We start from the raw sequence: 16,788 nt of genomic DNA on the forward strand, positions 1-16,788 counted from the left end.
GAAGCTTCCCCCACAGAGGAAGAGGATGAAGATGAGCCTGGATGAGGGTGGACAAACATGTACAGGTAGACTCATCTATGACAACTCATAGGATCAGCTCTGTTAATTCAAGTGGCTTTAAGTTTGATATGTAACAAAGTTTAACATTTTTAACAGATGTGAAGTTTGATAGAAGTCGACATTGAGGGATGGAGGTTATTTGGTTGTATTATGGACATTACTGAGTCTGTATTTGTTCTGTATGACGCTGTAGTCAGAGTGATGACGCTGTAGTCAGAGTGATGTGGTTTCTGGTGAACACACACACACACATACACACACAATGCAGAGAATAAATGTCAGAATAAGGAATTAAAAATGTAATAAAAAAGAACAGAATAAAGCGTACAGTGTTCAGGCGGTACTCTTATATATGTATTTCATTGGACTTGAATTTAAAATCTGTCTTCAAATGATAAATACATGTTTTGATTGGATGTAAGGTATGTCATTCTATTTATTAAATGCTCATTACATAACATTTCACCATCTGTTTTGCTGTGTGGTTCACAGTTGAAATAGTGTCCACACAATTCAACATGAAATATAATGTATGTGATTTACAGAAACAGAGTAAAGGAGCCACAGTAAAACTTAGAGACGAGCTTCACAGAAATATAAGGAGCTCTTATCGGCCAGCCATAACTTTCAGTGTTGTGGGCTTCCCTCCGTCTGTAACGTCACAGAGATCAAGAAGGTAAAAGAAACTGAAAGCAGATCTTGTGCGGGGTTAAAGAATAAAGACCTGCAGCTGGCCAGTGAATCTTCAATCCCCTCTCAAACCAACTCTGTGCAAAGGTCATGACTCTAGTGGACATTTAATGAAGATGTATATGATTTTTTTAAGTTCCCAGAGATCCTAAAAAAAGGTCTTGAGGCCTTAAAAAGTCTGGATGGGCGTTAGTGAAGGAGAGAAGCCTTTGTGGGCCTTTTTGAGAAACTTGCATGAGCACACTGAGGAATGACATGTGCCGTTTGTGTTTAGCTGGTGCTTCGAGGAGACAAAGCTGGGAGGGTTTGCTAAATGTAATGTGGCATTTATTAAAAAAAGGTGAATGAATTCGTAAAAAAGGTGAATTAATTCATAAAAAAGGTAAAAGAGGAATGGATGTTGATAAGACTAGCTGCTATATGCTCCGCCACTAATTTGCTGCTGCAAACATTACAGGTGGACATGAATGAAGTGCTTCACGCAGCAGTTCTTATCTCACCTGCATGTGACGATTCCCTAGAATAGTCTCTCCTATCTTTAGAATAAGAAAGTGAATGCAGCTGACTCACACCACCTACAGGGAAGAGGGAGCACTTTCTCAGCACCATGTTGGCCATGCGCTACAGGGATCTTTCACTGGCCTGTCAATCTGTTTTACTTCCTCAGAAGCCACCAGTTAGACTGTTGCATTGTATTTTTTAATATCAATTGAAAATATATCTCACCCAACTTATGTCCCCGTCTCATGCCTCTCGAACAACCCTGGGCAAATTAGTTTTATTTTCTTAAACATTATAAATTCTGTCTGGTATTGTTGTATGTACAAAGGATCATCTCAGATACAAATACACAGAGAAAGTGCATTTTCATGCTGAAAGAAAGACATCAAGGGATTGTAATGTCTCCACGCTCTTCCCTATCAAGCTGAACTTTCGCTTCCCTTTTAAAGGTGTCATACAGATTTTGTATATCCTTTTTTGTTTTTAAGTTATTCTCATTTACGTACTCTCATCAATTCATTCCCTGTGTACTTTGATACAATTTATAAGCTGAGAATTATAAGAAACAAATAAATAAATACAAATTTAATAAGAGACAAACACCAATCCTGCTTCCATACCTTTATTTATATCTCAGACTGACTCCAAACTAAGACATATGTTAGTTTAAAGCCACTTAAGACAAATAGGCTATCAGAATAGGAACGCAACACTAATGTATTATATCAATAGTTACATCACTATACAAAACAAAAATGAAAATGTTAATATCTCAGATATTTATTGAAATAACAAAAATCACAACAGGACTTTTGAAAGTTAATCTTCTGGGCTTTGGCGGGAAAAATCTGGTGGGAAAAATAAAACATTCTAGGCAACACATGAAAAACTATTTCTATTATAGAAGCGAATACAAACCCAGTCATAAAACAGTTTATTCATGGTTGCTCAGTACCCACAAGTGCACGCCCAAAGGGTTATGTGCACGTTATTTATTACGCGCATTATTTGGGTTGATATCTACAGACACCAGGATGATGAGTGTCACGTCATTCCCACGTGCTTGACCTCTGGGATCCACACAGACATGCCCAGCCAGCAACACCAGCAACACCGGCCCCTGACTCTTCTACAGGCTTCACCTGATCCCGCTCCACTACCATTCCCACGCCAATTGCTATGCGCGTGCACGTGCCCAGGGCAGCCACCAATGCAACAATAATAATAATATGTTAATTGCTAAAATACAACGGGCAATACAAATCACATCAAGCCCGCCATGGATCTACCCAGAATGCAGCACCATCAAGGCGGGGGACGGACGGACGGTGACACCAGGAAATGGACACCACGGAGAAATAACGGAACCCTCAGCGTGAGCGTAGCAAAACCAACCGGACAGTTTACAGCGGCGCACTCGAGTAGCCTCCATGACAGCTAACAGTCGACTACAACACCAAGGTAAACAGATTTTTCGCTCTGTTAACGCGCGCGCTCACGCACAGTCGTGGCGACTTGGAGTGTTTCTGGTCGGCGACGGTTGGTCTCAACGTCCGGCCGGCTTCTGGGAGTTGTGTTTGCCGGAAGTAGCGTAACGTTCTCCGAGCAGCTAAAGCAGATGCTCCAGTCAGACAATATTCTCATATTTGAACAATATGCCCCATGAGCAGAAACACTAGCAGCCGAGACTTCCACAAGTTTGATTAGAGTTGTCATTAATTACATGCCTGGTTTAAAGGAGCTAACCGGCTAACGTGAATGTTGTGAATGAATAAACGGTTAATGGTGTGTGTGTGTCTGTGTGTGTGTGTCTGTGTGTGTGTCTGTGTGTGTGTGTGTGTGTGTGTGTGTGTTTATGTTTATCCTCCGTGTCTGACGAGGTGAAAAAAAAAACACACCAATTTATGAACCGAGTGGACGAACTAAATGTTTAGTTTTAAAGATGTGTAGGTCAATTAAATGGCCATTCATTTTTAAATTAATTAATTTGATTGTGAATCAGTGTAAATCAAGAGAGAGAGAGAGCGAGAGTGTGTGTGTGTGTGTGTGTGTGTGTGTGTGTGTGTGTGTGTGTGTGTGTGTGTGTGTTCACCAAGACACAGAAGACTCATCACCACCTAGGGCTGCACGATTATGGCCAATGATGATCAATATTGAGATCACGATTATTCATTAATTTTAGGGACAACATCTTTTTATTGCGCTTCCACGTTTAAATGAACAATAACACTGCTTCCACTTCCATTGTTGTGCTACATTCTGACTAATATACAAATCTTTGCATCGCACCACCTGTACATTCACCAACATCAGACCCATTCTGTGTCAGCGTGGTTTGCATGTTGGCACAGTGGTCACAGACACCTGACAGACAGCCAATCTCTTTTTATTTTTTGTATTTATATAGTTGATGTTGGCCTCTCTGTCCACGATGATGTCGCATGGCTTCAAGAGCAGCAAGCAGGACTTCACCTTCGGACCGTGGAGGGTGACTGCTGCCAGAAACCACATCATGAAATCCAAAGACATTGAACGGTGAGATGGCTCCCCGCACAGTAGGAAGCAGATATGATGTCATCTTTTGCCCTTTTGCTGTAACAATATCTGCATTATTATTATTATTGAAGTGTGTATACAATTATGCACTGATGTACAGTAGTGCAGCCAGAAGAACATGGCACTATAGGCCTCCCCGTACACCTGCAGAGCTCAGTACTGGTCTAGTTTCATCCTCCTGCAAACTCACTGTAAGCATCTTTACATACAGTTATGTCAACTAATTGAATGAATAGGCGTCAACAATTGCTCTTTGCCTCTCCAGGTTAGCGGAGGAGATAAACATGCCCTCCCTACCGGAGATGTTGTTCGGGGACAACGTGCTGCGCATCCAGCACACGGACGGCTACGGCATCGAGTTCAACGCCATCGATGCCCTGAGGAGAGTCAACAACATGGAGGACGCCGTCAAAGTGGCCTGTGCGCAGGAATGGCAGGAGAGCAGGCAAGAGAGCGCCCAAAGGGGATTGTTTGGTTAACGCGCAATGTGTCACTTAAAAAAAGAAGTAGAATAAATGACAGTCTGTAAGGTAACATACAGTAATTTGCAACCTTCACCTGTTCTCAACATCCTGTGCAGTAATGCCGATCGTAGAAACAAGTTTTAGATTAGTTTGGTACCAGATTGTGATGGGTCATTATCATCTCCGCCAGGAAAATTATGTGTGTGTGTGTGTGTGTGTGTGTGTGTGTGTGTGTGTGTGTGTGTGTGTGTGTGTGTGTGTGTGTGTGTGCCAGCCAGTGTCCGAGCCAGTGTGCATCCCTGCGTCTGCCCCTGGAGGGGGTTAGCCAGTTGTGGGTTGTATTAATTCGATCACACAATACAGCAGAGGTCGTTGCAGACTCTCCTGTAGGAGAGCTGCACTCTACTGACTGCACCTTTCTAGTTAATGAAAGAGGTCGGCTCTCATCCTGGAGCAGTGATTTACATGTGTGATGTTCCAGACCACGTTGCTTCAAAAGGAAATAACAGCTTCAAGGAGGAACGCTCCTTGTGTTGCGTTGAAAAGTGATTATATATATTTTTGTAAAAGCCCCTTATTAACAGAAATGCAAAGAGTGAGAACAAGAACCTCTGTGATCTGCTTCCAGAGCTGATTCTGAACACTCCAAAGAGGTGGTGAGACCGTACGACTGGACATACACCACCGACTACAGAGGCACCCTCATAGGAGAAAGCATGCAGATGAAGGTGGGTCTTTTTTTGTTTGTTCATCCACACCTTCTTGTTCTGCGTTACCTGTGTTTATCCCCTCTCTCTGTGTCGTTCATGCGAAGGCGACCAAGACGGCGGAAAAGATCGACATGGAGAAGCTGAAGGCCCGGGAACAGATCATGTTCTTCGACGAGGTGCTGCTGTTCGAAGACGAGCTGCACGACCACGGTGTCTCGATGATCAGCGCCAAAATTGTGAGTGCAATTACGATACTAACGATCGCAACCAGCAGCAGGTTCAGTCCCGCTTGAGAGGACAGAGTCTGTGTAACCGGTCAAACGGCCGAAGCAGCAGCAGCCCGCGGTGTTTTAACAAGTTTTAAGTAACATGCCGCTGTGTGTCTGCTGCAGAGAGTGATGCCCACCAGTTTCTTCCTGTTGCTGCGCTTCTTCCTACGAGTGGACGGAGTGCTGATTCGAATAAACGACACGCGACTGTATCACGAGGCAAGTTGGTGGCCTCCAGTCAGGACCAAATAGTGCTTTTAGTTTTTTTTTACAATGGGCAAGTCATATGGTGTGAACGTGGCTGAAGATGTCTGCGCTGACTGTGGCGTTGCTGTTTGTGATTCCAGGCCGGAAAGGACTTCATGCTGCGAGAGTTCAGCACGAGGGAAAGCAAAGTAGCAGAGCTGAAGGTGAGCGGCGACGCGTCACGCAGTCGACAACAAGCCACAGGCCATATTTGACAAAGATAGACATGTTTTTCAGCTAAAAATACAGTCTTGACCTTTTTTAAAGGGACGGTACACCCCAATTTCAAAGATGCATGTTTTCCCTCTTACCTGTAGTGCTGCTTTTCAATCTTTATAAAGATAGTATTTATTAAATTCGATCTTACAGGTGTACGTTATAAAGTGGCACCTCTGCTTCTCTCACATAAAGTCTGTTTTGTCGTGGAAAAATAAGTTGTTAACGAATGCATTTTTATCACAGGGGTCGACTCCCCATCGCCAATATTTGTATAACACATTTGTGTATTCCCAATGTTTTGCTTTTAAAAAAACAATCCCAACATTACCATTTATTGACACATAAACGCCCTAAATCCAGGGAAATGTACGTAAGAACTGAAACTCTACATCGCAACCACGTGTTTGAATATCACTATTTTGGTTTAACGACGATAATTCAGCCTTCCTTAATAGAACGTGCATTCAAACTCCCGTGATGTATTGCATGTATTTCTCCTCAGAATGTTCCCGCCGCACTGTACACGGATCCTAACGAGATCGCCCAGCACTTAACCCTGAAGCTGACCGAGAGCGAGAGGCTGGAGCTTCCTGCCACGCAGCCTCAGACGGCTGTCAACGACGTCCTCCAGTGACCGCCGCGTTCACATCCACGTGTTGCATGATGAAAAAAATGGGAATCGTAGTATTAAACCACATTAAACCACAGCAACATAACTAACATTGATTTTCCCCCTTCAAAATATCTGTACAGGACTAGTTTTTATATGTGATCACTAAAATGATGTGTTCTTAAAACTCCCACGACGGTGTCCGTGTGTTCCCGGTGCAGCTCGACGCGCCGTACTATCAGAGAAACGGTAAACCCAGTTAAATACTTCGGCCTAGCTTCTGGCTCCGTTCATATTTGAACTGATTTTGTTTAATGAGGCTTTTTTTTTTTTTTCAACGTGAAAGGCTCGGTAGGGTAGCTCTGTCCATGCTTGTAATATTAGTGTATCGATAATGTGTTTGTAAAAAAAAAGAAAAAACAGCTACACTGAAACAGCACTGTATTTTCTGAAGTCAAAAGTCATCAAAACATGTCTGTAAATATGTCTGGTTTATTTTCTACGGTGACTTATGGAAGGTGAAAGAGCTCCTCCAGAATCTGTGTGAATATGTCTTCAATATGGCCAAATAAATTCTGTTTGTGCAAATGTAGCTGGTGTTGCTGTTCGTGACAGCGTACTACTCGTTATCAATAATAATAGTTTGAATAATTCCAACACAACGCCTATCAAATGTCATCCCAAATAAATGTTGAGTTGTTGACCGACAGCCGCTGTGATCGAGGTGTGAAATGATGTGGAAATAGGAATTAGGACTTAAACGAAATGGTAGTATAATCCTAAGGGGGAATTATGGATAAAAAATACCAGTGAGTCAAACTGTTGCACTAGATGACATGTTGCTTCATTAACACACACACACACAAACAAATGTGGATTAATCCGCCACTGGAAATAGTCCCCAACAAATACGCTAATTCCTCCCATTTGAGTAACATTTGTTAAAAAAACTACAGTGACAAGCTGTTTTAAGAAATTAAAGATATTTACTTGTGAGCTGTCTTCAGTTGGAGAAATACCTCATAAGTGAAATATATTTTTTTGGTGGGGGGGCATGTTGTCACAGACAAGGTAGCAAAGTGTTTGTCTTTGGTTATTCACTGGAAAGGAAGTCCATTCATCTGGGCCTCTATCTGTAGCGCTGGCTCATCCTTTGTGGGAAATATGATGTAATGAGTGTAAATAAATAAAACTGTTTCAGTTCCACCTGGTGGATTAGTGCGTTCTGCTGGTGGAGATGCAGGCATTCAGACTCGTGGTTCAGAGATCACTGCTCTGGGGACGAGGGTTCAATTCTCTTACAGCAGCAGACTTGCTGGGCAGAGTAAGTCCTGAACCCTCTGACTCTGTGACCATAACAAACTGCACCCATATAACATTGATAAAATAAGAGATTAAATAAAATAATCCTTTATTAGTTCTACAGTGGGGAAATTGCAGGATTACAATATAGTATAGATTAGTAATATAAATAAACAGTAAAGAAGAATACTGTAGCAATATTAAATATACAGACGGAATTTAAAAAAAAGGGTATGAAAGTACTTAAATGTATTATATATTGCACCAGATGAACGTAATTAAAGTGGCCAACAGTGATTAAAGTGTTATAAGTGTTTGTGGTCTACTGATAGACCATGCAAGAGGAAAAAATTATTCAAGACTGAACCACAGCATCATAAATAAAGTAGAGACTGGTGATTTAAATCCTATATATATATATGTATGTATGTGTATATATATATATATATATATATATATATATATATATATATATATATATATATATATATATAAATATAAATAAAGTCTACTCTAAATCTTAACTTGAGATAAGTGAATTAAAAAAAAAAGTCAGAATTATGATTTAGTTTAATGCCATTAATGGAAGACAATTCAAACGTGAAATGTGTAAAACACTGTGGTGAAAGACACTTTGTAAATAAAGTATTTTTGAAGAGAAAATAAAATGCAGCCATTACACAAAAACTGACGGGCAGCAATCCAATATGGCGCACAGGCGCACGCGCACACAGTGCTCTGGTCTCTCACGGCGGTCCAATCGGATTTCTCCTTTAATGACAGCTGGCCAATCACAGCGCCCGCGTCGGGCTGAGAACTATTCAACATGGAGACAACAGTTGAAAAGCTCGAGGCGATGGTAAGCCCGGTGTAAAACAATATTTTCTGCCATATTCATCCTCTGAAAATGCGTTTTTAATGCTGTTGTACCCTTGTTGAAAGGATTCCACAGACAATTAGCAGCTCATTCATTATGGACGAGTTATTCATCCTCTCACAGGAAGAACAGCCGGGTCACGGTTTCCTTCTTTGCGTTGATAAAACAATTCAAACTCCTTTGCGCCATTCAGCCGGCTACCGCAAAGAGGAAAACGTGAATAGTTAGCGTAAATATTACGCCCAGGTGTATATCCCTCGAGCTAACTAACGCTAATTAGTACCACTAGAACAGTGACCACTACGTCGGGCGTTATGCTCCGCTTCCGGCTTCCTGCTGCCCGCAGAATGTAATAACATGGCCGCCGTTAGAACCGGCACAGAGCCGTTGGTCCCCTCATGAAGTATGGCTGTATCGCAGCGTCCTAACGGTCGCTCCCCGCCACGTTAGCCGGGCCGCAGCTCCGCAGTGACGCACACAGGGTCAGGGGAACGTCCGGGGGGACAATATACATGTTTCACGACAGCTGCAACATGTTTACGTCTTGTTTTAGCCTCAAAACACAATATGTTTGATCCAGATGTACGTTTCTTTTTTTGTACAAGTCTACAATAACGTCCGCAGGCTACTTCTCTATGTATTTAATGGGAATTTATGTATCTGTAGTGAGCAGCTCACATGCATTGAGCCACTATAAAAACGCTGTACAGTGTTTTGACCAAATAAATCAGCTCAGGGGTCCCTCTCACAAGCTTTGGGTTCTGAGCAGGTTTTTCAGTGTGTGCTAGTGCTCCCACTAGGAAAGTCCCAAAACAAAGTGTTGAGCTGTTCGTGCACCTCATTGGTGGCCCTGAAGGAACATGGATTTAGAGTCGATCCATGTAGAAAGTCAGTGGCCCCACAGAGTCTCAGGGTTCATCCTCTGGGGACAACGAACGTCCGTACCTAACTGGGTTCCCTTTGACACTGTTTACGGGACACGCTCGCCGCCGTCCACTCTGATGAAGCCCGTCTACTGTCTGAACAGTGGGCCCTTTTATGTACTTCTCTGGGGCCTCTGCCAGGGGAAAACAGCAGTGCAATGTAAAGAAAAAGGACAGTGGCCCCCGAGGCTGCGGCTGTTGGCGGGTGCTCTGACTTCATTGCACTACTGTATCAAGACAGCTAGCAGTGCAATAGTATTGTCAAAGCATCTGAAAACTGCACCGACCACCTTCACATGTCTCCACTGTATGAAATGCAACATGATATTTGATCAATAATGAACTGTAATGTGGGATTAATGAACCGCTAGACCAGTCTGGTAAATTCAGAACATGACATCACTTTACTTTAATGCAGTCTTTAAGGGAGGAGACAACGCTTATGCCATATTAGCATATCCAAAATCTAAGACAATATTGAGCCTTATGTCACACCATTGATTTAATATCGATATGTTGCCCAGCCTCTGCTTTTCAGAAAATAAGCCTCCTTAACAGCTTATCTCACCTAATGAAAACACCATCAACCACCACTGTGACCACGATCGCTGTATTTGAACCCACTGGATCGCATTTCCTGCTTCCAACCTCTTTTTAATCCTCACTGGTTGCGTTGCTGTTCCATTTAGAAGTTATTTATGACATTTGTAATACTTCCACCAGAAACCCAGCCCTACTTATGAGCCGATGGAGGCCGTGTCAGTTTGTGTACTAACGCAGAGTGTCTTTGCAGTTCCTGAAGTCCGAGGCGGACCTGGAATACATTGAGAGGCGGCTGAAGTTGGACTTCATCAAAAGCGCAGCGGAGACGGGATGTCCCGCCGAGGTAATGACTGAGATACCAGCTGTTGTTTTACAAATTTACACAACTCGAGGCAAAGCTGCAGTAGTTTTTAAATGCGATATATATTGATTATTGGTGGCAGTATTTGTCGTCTGTCAGTGGCTTTCTGGCTGATGACCTCCACTATAAACACAGTATGTATATATATACATATGTATATGTGTGTGTATGTATGTAATTGTACATGTTTTTCACCTAAAAAAACGAGTCAACAATGGCACAGCACAATTTCATATTATAATAAGTAGGAATATTTAGTTCCTGTTATGCGTCTCTCCTTATATACGTGAAAAAGGTATCAGACCAAACTGCATAAGCCCTCCTTGGTAATAACACGTTCCTGAGATCAGAGATTCCAAATAGGCAAAGCTGGTCATTAATCTGAGCTTTGTGATCTGAGTGCTGGAGAACGATCACTGAAGCTCCTAATGAAACACAACTGGGGAGAACCTGGCTTTGTTTTACAGTCGCTATCCAATACTTACTTGTATCACCCCCCAAAAAGGAGCATGATTCCCACTTTGAGTGAGAAATACTTTCTCTCATTTGAACTGGGCCAACTGACCGACACTGTGCCCGCAGGAGAACCCAGCGGTGATGCTGGAGAACCTGAGGGCCATCAAGGCCAAGCACGCGGCGCTGTGCTCGCAGGTGAAGGAGATCGAGGCGGCGCAGAAGGAATCCATGGACTCCATCCGGAACAACCTCGGTGGCGCCATGGAGATGGTGCAGCGCTTCCAGCAGACCACGGAAGTGGAGGTAAAAAAAACGTCATGTTCTGAAGCCTTTGAGAAGTAGATGGTGGGTTTGATTACAAAGAACTGTGGAAAGTATCTGCTGTTGAAGTGAAAGAGCTTTTGGTCCATAAAGGAGGCCAGCAACGTTACAGAATCTGTCTCTGAAAACCATCACATAACGATCGTAAAATACAAGAAGTTTGACGTGGCAGGAAAAAAAACCATGCATGATATTTTATTATACATAAATATATTGCATCTCTGGGTATAAACTGTGTCCTTGTCAACGCGCTGCAGGTTCAGCCACTGACGGAGTCAGAGCGGGAATCAGCAGAGCTCCTGGGTTTAGCTGTCAGTGAGATCACAACAGAGGTGAGAGTCACCGCCCAGAAGTCCATCTGTTTGTTGCTAACCTGTGTGACAAAGACACACACACACACACACACACACACACACACACACCGCGGGAGGCGATCCTCTCAAGGTCCGCCCCCCCAGAATGAGTCCAATCGCCACCCTTCCCTGTAGAGAATGTAGCGAAATTCACGGAAGTTAATCGGCCGCAGCATTCTAGATGTAGGGCTCCCAACTGTGAATATGTAAATATGCCTATATTCAGTAAAGCGGAACTGTTTTACGGATGATCTACTCAGGATGATTTGTCGGCCTAGTCATCTTAAGAGGAGACTTGTATAACATAGTAGGTTTTGCAGTGGACTGGGCGTTTGTTCCTTTAAAGTTTAGGGAAGTTTCCCCTCATTCAAGGGCTGGAGGATTCCGAATACGTCTTTCTGAAAGCCCTCCATGATTTCGTGGCCGACGGATCGCCTCCAAAACGCCTATCACGGCCCAGCCAGCAATCTTTAAAGCCTTCTTTTGTTCAAAGGCATTAATCGTCTTATTTTTCTAGTAGACTTTTATTTGAAACATCTGTCCATGAACACCAAACATGGCCGTGCCTCTGGCTATTATGTGAGACTCAGCCATGGGTTTGAATGCCAGCTTTTTATTTTTGATAAATACCCGTTGTATAGAATTTAAATGTAAATTATATCTTTTTTTTATGTTGGGTTTGACTCTTAAAGTCGGTATAACGTGAGAGCACATGTGCTAACCATGCGTGTCGTGTGGAGATGCCCTGCTCCACAAGCAGCAGCCTCAAGTCACAGCTACAATCTGGACAATCTGGTCGAGGTCACGTGATGATTTCAGCTGCTGTTTTTCTTTCAGGTTCCTCCTTCTGGAGCAGCTTCTGGACACCAGCAGCCACTGAGTGAGTCTGGTACCTCCAGGTCTTGTGCTCTGCTCTGAACTCTGTCCGTCCGTCCACCAGCGTGGTCCAGACTGGATTTTACTCTAAATGGATCATACTTTACTAAATGAACATCATGCTGTATTGAAGAAGACTTGAAACTAGTGATTGAGACATGAACTCATGTTTACAATGTTTACTGAGGGAATTAACCAAGAGAGGAGTAGAGTCATTTTCTCATAGACTTCTATACAACCAGAGGAGTCGCCCAATGGTGGTTAGGAGAGAGAATGCTGCTTTAAGACACTTGCCGCCTGATTTAGAGGTTTTTGTTTCAGTGGACTTTTAAAATTCACCTCCAGGTTGATATCTAAAAACTTTGACGAGTAAATCCAAAGCTGTCGTCTTTGTAGTTCAGGTGAACGGACCCTTTCTAGTGTCAGTTCAGACCAGTTGGAATGTCCCTCTGTAGTTTCCACACTTCCATCAGGTGACTGCGGTCATCTTTAAGATTGACGCCTCTGTCCGTGCGTCCACAGGCCGCGAGTACGAGGAGGTGAGCGCCGCCATGTTGGAGGCGGTTCCTCTCGGCGTGCGCTCCAGCGGCAAGCTGGCCGACCTCAACGTGTTCTACCAGCAGCTGCACCAGCACCTCAGCAAAGACGGGTAGGACTGTATTCTGTGTTTCTGTGCACAAAGACATGTTGATATTTCTGCCCGATCAAACCCGAGTGATTGCGGGCGTCCTCTTGTCCTCTGCAGTGGCTCCCTCAGCGTGCAGAAGATGAAGCAGCTGAAGATGAAGGTGAGCGATGCCAAGCTGAAGGTCCTGCAGCACCTCTCGCTTGTGGAGTTGGACCGGGAGGGCCTCGTTCGTCTCGCCGCGTGACGGGGAATCCCCCTGGAGTGAGGAGATCGTCTCTCTCTCTCCTACAGCTCACACAAATAACTCTCAAATTGAAGTCATAGAATTTGAGTTGTGGATAAATGCACGGACGTCTAGTGGTGTCAGTTCTTGATGTATGTCTTCGTGCGGCTGCCTATGAGGGATATTGATGTTCCTGTACTGTACTGCAGCATGATTGTATCAATCAGTCAAGACAGAACCCAAAGGAGTGGTATTTAATGGGCTAACAGCTTACAACAGTGTCCTTCACACTTTGGGCCTTTCTGTGTTCAGGAGGAAAAGATGTTTAAAGGATTAAACATCATCTTTCCTCTGAGGAGGAAGCCGTTTGGGCTGTCAGAGGTTTTCTAAGTGGATTGCTTTAAAACCAGACGGTGTCTTTTGTTAAGATTTTTATTTCCCAAAGGGTCAAAATGTAAAATAAATATTGTCTGAAACCCGATGGTTCGTTAGGGACTTCTTTTCTGCCTGCGTCAAAAAGGATTTCCAAACAAATCTTTAAACAATACAATACATAAGAGCTCTGACTGAAAAGGTCAGTTCATTCACAGCCGCAGCAGCTGTTAAAGTAACGATCTGGAAAACATTCCAGAATAACGAACCCGTAAGCTTAAAAAACAAAACTCCAGCAAACCAGTAACAGTGCGCTACGAACCGAACCTCCCTGTGAAGTCCAGAACAGGAAACGCAACAAACATGAAAGAACATTTCAGGCTCACGAGGCGCTGGTCCTGCTGTGGAAACACTCGGGTCCTGAACTCCCACTTTGGACTTTTTTGAGTGCGTCATTACAATCGTGACCAGCGGTCACAAGCCAGGAGCCCAGGTGTTTCACGAGCTCGAGTCCGCCGGCGGAGGCTGCCTTTTCAGGTGGTGGCTGAGTCATCGCTGGAGCTGACGGTGTGTGCGTGGTCTCCCGTCGGGTGTCCTTCATCGCCACCACTCTGCCCTTCAAAATACTCACACCTGGACACGGGAGGCACTCCATCACTATATTTGTTTTTTTAATGTTTTTTTTCCTGCATGATTCTCTTTGCTGTCGGTTAGTATCTGCATTGAATTTGCGTTGAGCAGCATTGGACACTCACAGCTCGCGGACCCCTTTGCTTGTGGCGGGGCTCCTTCCGGTGCCCTCCATCCCAAGGCCCAGCAGCACGTCGTCTAGTGTCGAGTGGGCTCTGAGAAAAGAGAACACGCGCAGCCGCCATGACTCATATCTGTGTGTATGAGGCATCGAGACGGACACAGCTGCTGCCCCTCACCTGTTGGTGTCCTCCAATAAACTGGGACTTTCCTGAGACGCCCGGAGCTCCTCCTGATTTGCCGCTGCTGTGTCGGCACCGAGCTCCCCTGAGTGGACAAACCAATCCAAGAAATTATGTATTTTGGAGTGATTGTCAGCTATGGCACTGCGATACTGTTCCCCATCAAACTAGAGGCCGAGTCGTGGGCGGGTTGTCCCGTCGTCATGTCTGGTGCTTACCGATCCTAACCGAGGCGGCGTCTGCCGTTTCTTCACCGCTGCCAAACACTCCTATTTCCTCCTTCTTGTCATTAATACCATCCTCTTCAACCTCTACCTCTGACCCTACGTCTTTAAAACAAAGTAAAATGCATAAAACAAGTGGTGACAGGGATATATGGATTACATTTTTTTTTTATGTATTTGAGAGTTTAGTTGTTTTCTGTTAAATGTCTAATATATATTTGAGCAATTTAGAAGAACCCACTAACAATGTGTCAGAGTTTTTTTTAATAACATTCTATTGTTGATGAGGAACCCATAAATATAATTTGTGAAGTCTTTCACAGGGTTCTCACCGCTCTGCTGGTCGCACCAGCCACGCTGCTCCTCTTCCTCACTGCCTTCCTCCTCCATCTCCATGTTTTCTCCTCCCATCTTGCCCTCCAGCTGTAATTCTCTCTGCATTTCCTCGAGCTCCTCTTGCGCACCATCCTCCTCCTCCACATACACCCTCCGTTGACTTTGACTGCCTCCATCATGCCTCTCTTCCCTCTCCTCTGGTTTGGACGCTCCCTCCGCCTCTCCTTCGTCTTCCTCAGCGCTGCAGCCTCTGTGGGCCATGAAGCTGGGAGAGCCGAGGTCTACCAGCTCTTTCTCCTGGTTGGCCGTGATGAAGACCTCTGGACTGCTGGCAGATTCTGCCTTATAAGGGGGGGGCTAAAGAATGAACAGCCGTATGGGTCCGGTGTCAATCTTCTTAAACATGTATGCAGTTCTACAGACAATACAGAAAACACTTAAAAACATAATAAGTGTGTATGATCAGGGAATTGGATTCATGTGATATAAGCAAGAACATTTGAGTGTATTAACTTGTAATATGTGTCCGTGGTATGGCCACCTGGGTCATTATCAAAAGGAGGCAAGTTGACCCGTTAGAAGGGTTTGGATCAAGTCCTCTGAAGAACACCAGTGAGATGAGTCACCTTAACTGAGCCGTCTCTTGGTGGGAAACTCCCGTCCCTGCAGAAGGGACCGGCCTCTCTCATGCCTGTCATCACACGGCGGTGTACGTCTGTCAAAACAACACGAGCAGCCGTCACGTATGACCTTTATCTTCTTCCTTTAGTGAGTTCAACTTTTCTCCTGAAAGCCTTCTTCACTCTTCTGCGTCGACAAAAATGTCCTCTTCTTAAAAGTACCATAAAAAACGATGTATTGATTTAAGTTTCCGCTTCCTTTTTTTTAATGAAGAACACAATGATTGAATTATTTTCTAAATGCTAATGGATTTTTCCATAGTCTGGTATATATCAACAATTAGCAACGACACAGATTTTGATGCATTGCATTAAACACACAATACAGCAGTGATGCGCTGAGTGGAAACCAGGTCAATCATGTTTTTGCCCCGTCGTGCAAAATGTCTCAATCTGGTAGAAAATACTAAAAACCACAATTTAGAAGACCTGACATAACAGAGTGCATGATCTGATGCTGGAGAAAACACACCCTTGCCAAAATGTAAAAGAAAAAAGCTCAAAATGTCCCCAGTGATGCGGGCTAAATGTCATGTGACCATGACGCGTTGATAGCGGCCCAAAGTACATTTCTTATGCATATTTCAACCTTCTAGAGATCTGATCCGTCACCGCCTGGAATTATCAGTCGGTCGAAAACATTTAGAGTACAGCACCCAATTGACATGTTGTGAAAAACAGTGAAATCTCTTTCACTGAAGGTCCCATCGTGTGCGGCTTTACCTGGACTGCGTGGGGTACTGTAACAGGGCGAGGCTCTGCCGTTACCACGGATACCGTGGAGTTTCTTCTGCGGCTGAGCTGGAGAGTCTGTGATGCTGGAGAGCTCAGCCAGCAGAGTCACGCCTAACTGGGCACTGAAGACACACACACACACACACACACACACAGAAATATCAGCCTTTAAGGATAAATATTGCTCAGGGATGGAGCGTATAACCCTATAATGTAGTTAGAAACAAGCACAAAGTGTTTATTAATGTACTATTTGAGTTTGCAGGAGAACACAGCATACATCTGTTTTAAATGTCATTATATTCTGTTCTGAATCCTTTA

The 16,788-nt window shown here is 43.9% G+C and overlaps 2 protein-coding genes across 2 annotated transcripts; both read left to right on the top strand.

Annotated features, from left to right (window-relative positions):
* Window positions 1–2,666: 2,666 nt before the first annotated feature.
* On the top strand, window positions 2,667–6,917 carry tiprl (TIP41, TOR signaling pathway regulator-like). The gene is made up of 8 exons (XM_079237641.1): window positions 2,667–2,712; window positions 3,659–3,786; window positions 4,073–4,252; window positions 4,900–4,999; window positions 5,086–5,217; window positions 5,374–5,469; window positions 5,598–5,660; window positions 6,218–6,917. The coding sequence occupies exons 2-8, from the start codon at window positions 3,662–3,664 to the stop codon at window positions 6,347–6,349; spliced, it is 828 nt and encodes a 275-aa protein (XP_079093767.1). The 5' UTR covers window positions 2,667–2,712; window positions 3,659–3,661; the 3' UTR covers window positions 6,350–6,917.
* Window positions 6,918–8,453: 1,536 nt separating this feature from the next.
* ska2 (spindle and kinetochore associated complex subunit 2) lies at window positions 8,454–13,669 on the top strand (the record flags this gene model as incomplete). The annotated part of the gene is made up of 7 exons (XM_079214360.1): window positions 8,454–8,486; window positions 10,221–10,313; window positions 10,914–11,090; window positions 11,366–11,440; window positions 12,299–12,341; window positions 12,860–12,986; window positions 13,083–13,669. 7 exons carry the CDS (start codon window positions 8,454–8,456, stop codon window positions 13,207–13,209), a joined length of 675 nt encoding a protein of 224 aa, XP_079070486.1. The 3' UTR covers window positions 13,210–13,669.
* Window positions 13,670–16,788: the final 3,119 nt, after the last annotated feature.

The sequence above is a fragment of the Taurulus bubalis genome (genome assembly GCF_910589615.1).
Source record: "Taurulus bubalis genome assembly, chromosome: 2".
Classification (NCBI taxonomy): domain Eukaryota; kingdom Metazoa; phylum Chordata; class Actinopteri; order Perciformes; family Cottidae; genus Taurulus; species Taurulus bubalis.

Bases quoted from the DNA above. Each gene is read 5' to 3' on its own strand.
- tiprl (XM_079237641.1), top strand. From the start codon at position 3,662: ATGTTGGCCTCTCTGTCCACGATGATGTCGCATGGCTTCAAGAGCAGC. The intron at 4,253-4,899 runs GCAAGAGAGCGC...ATCTGCTTCCAG, and splicing joins CAGGAATGGCAGGAGAGCAG to AGCTGATTCTGAACACTCCA. The intron at 5,000-5,085 runs GTGGGTCTTTTT...GTTCATGCGAAG, and splicing joins GAGAAAGCATGCAGATGAAG to GCGACCAAGACGGCGGAAAA.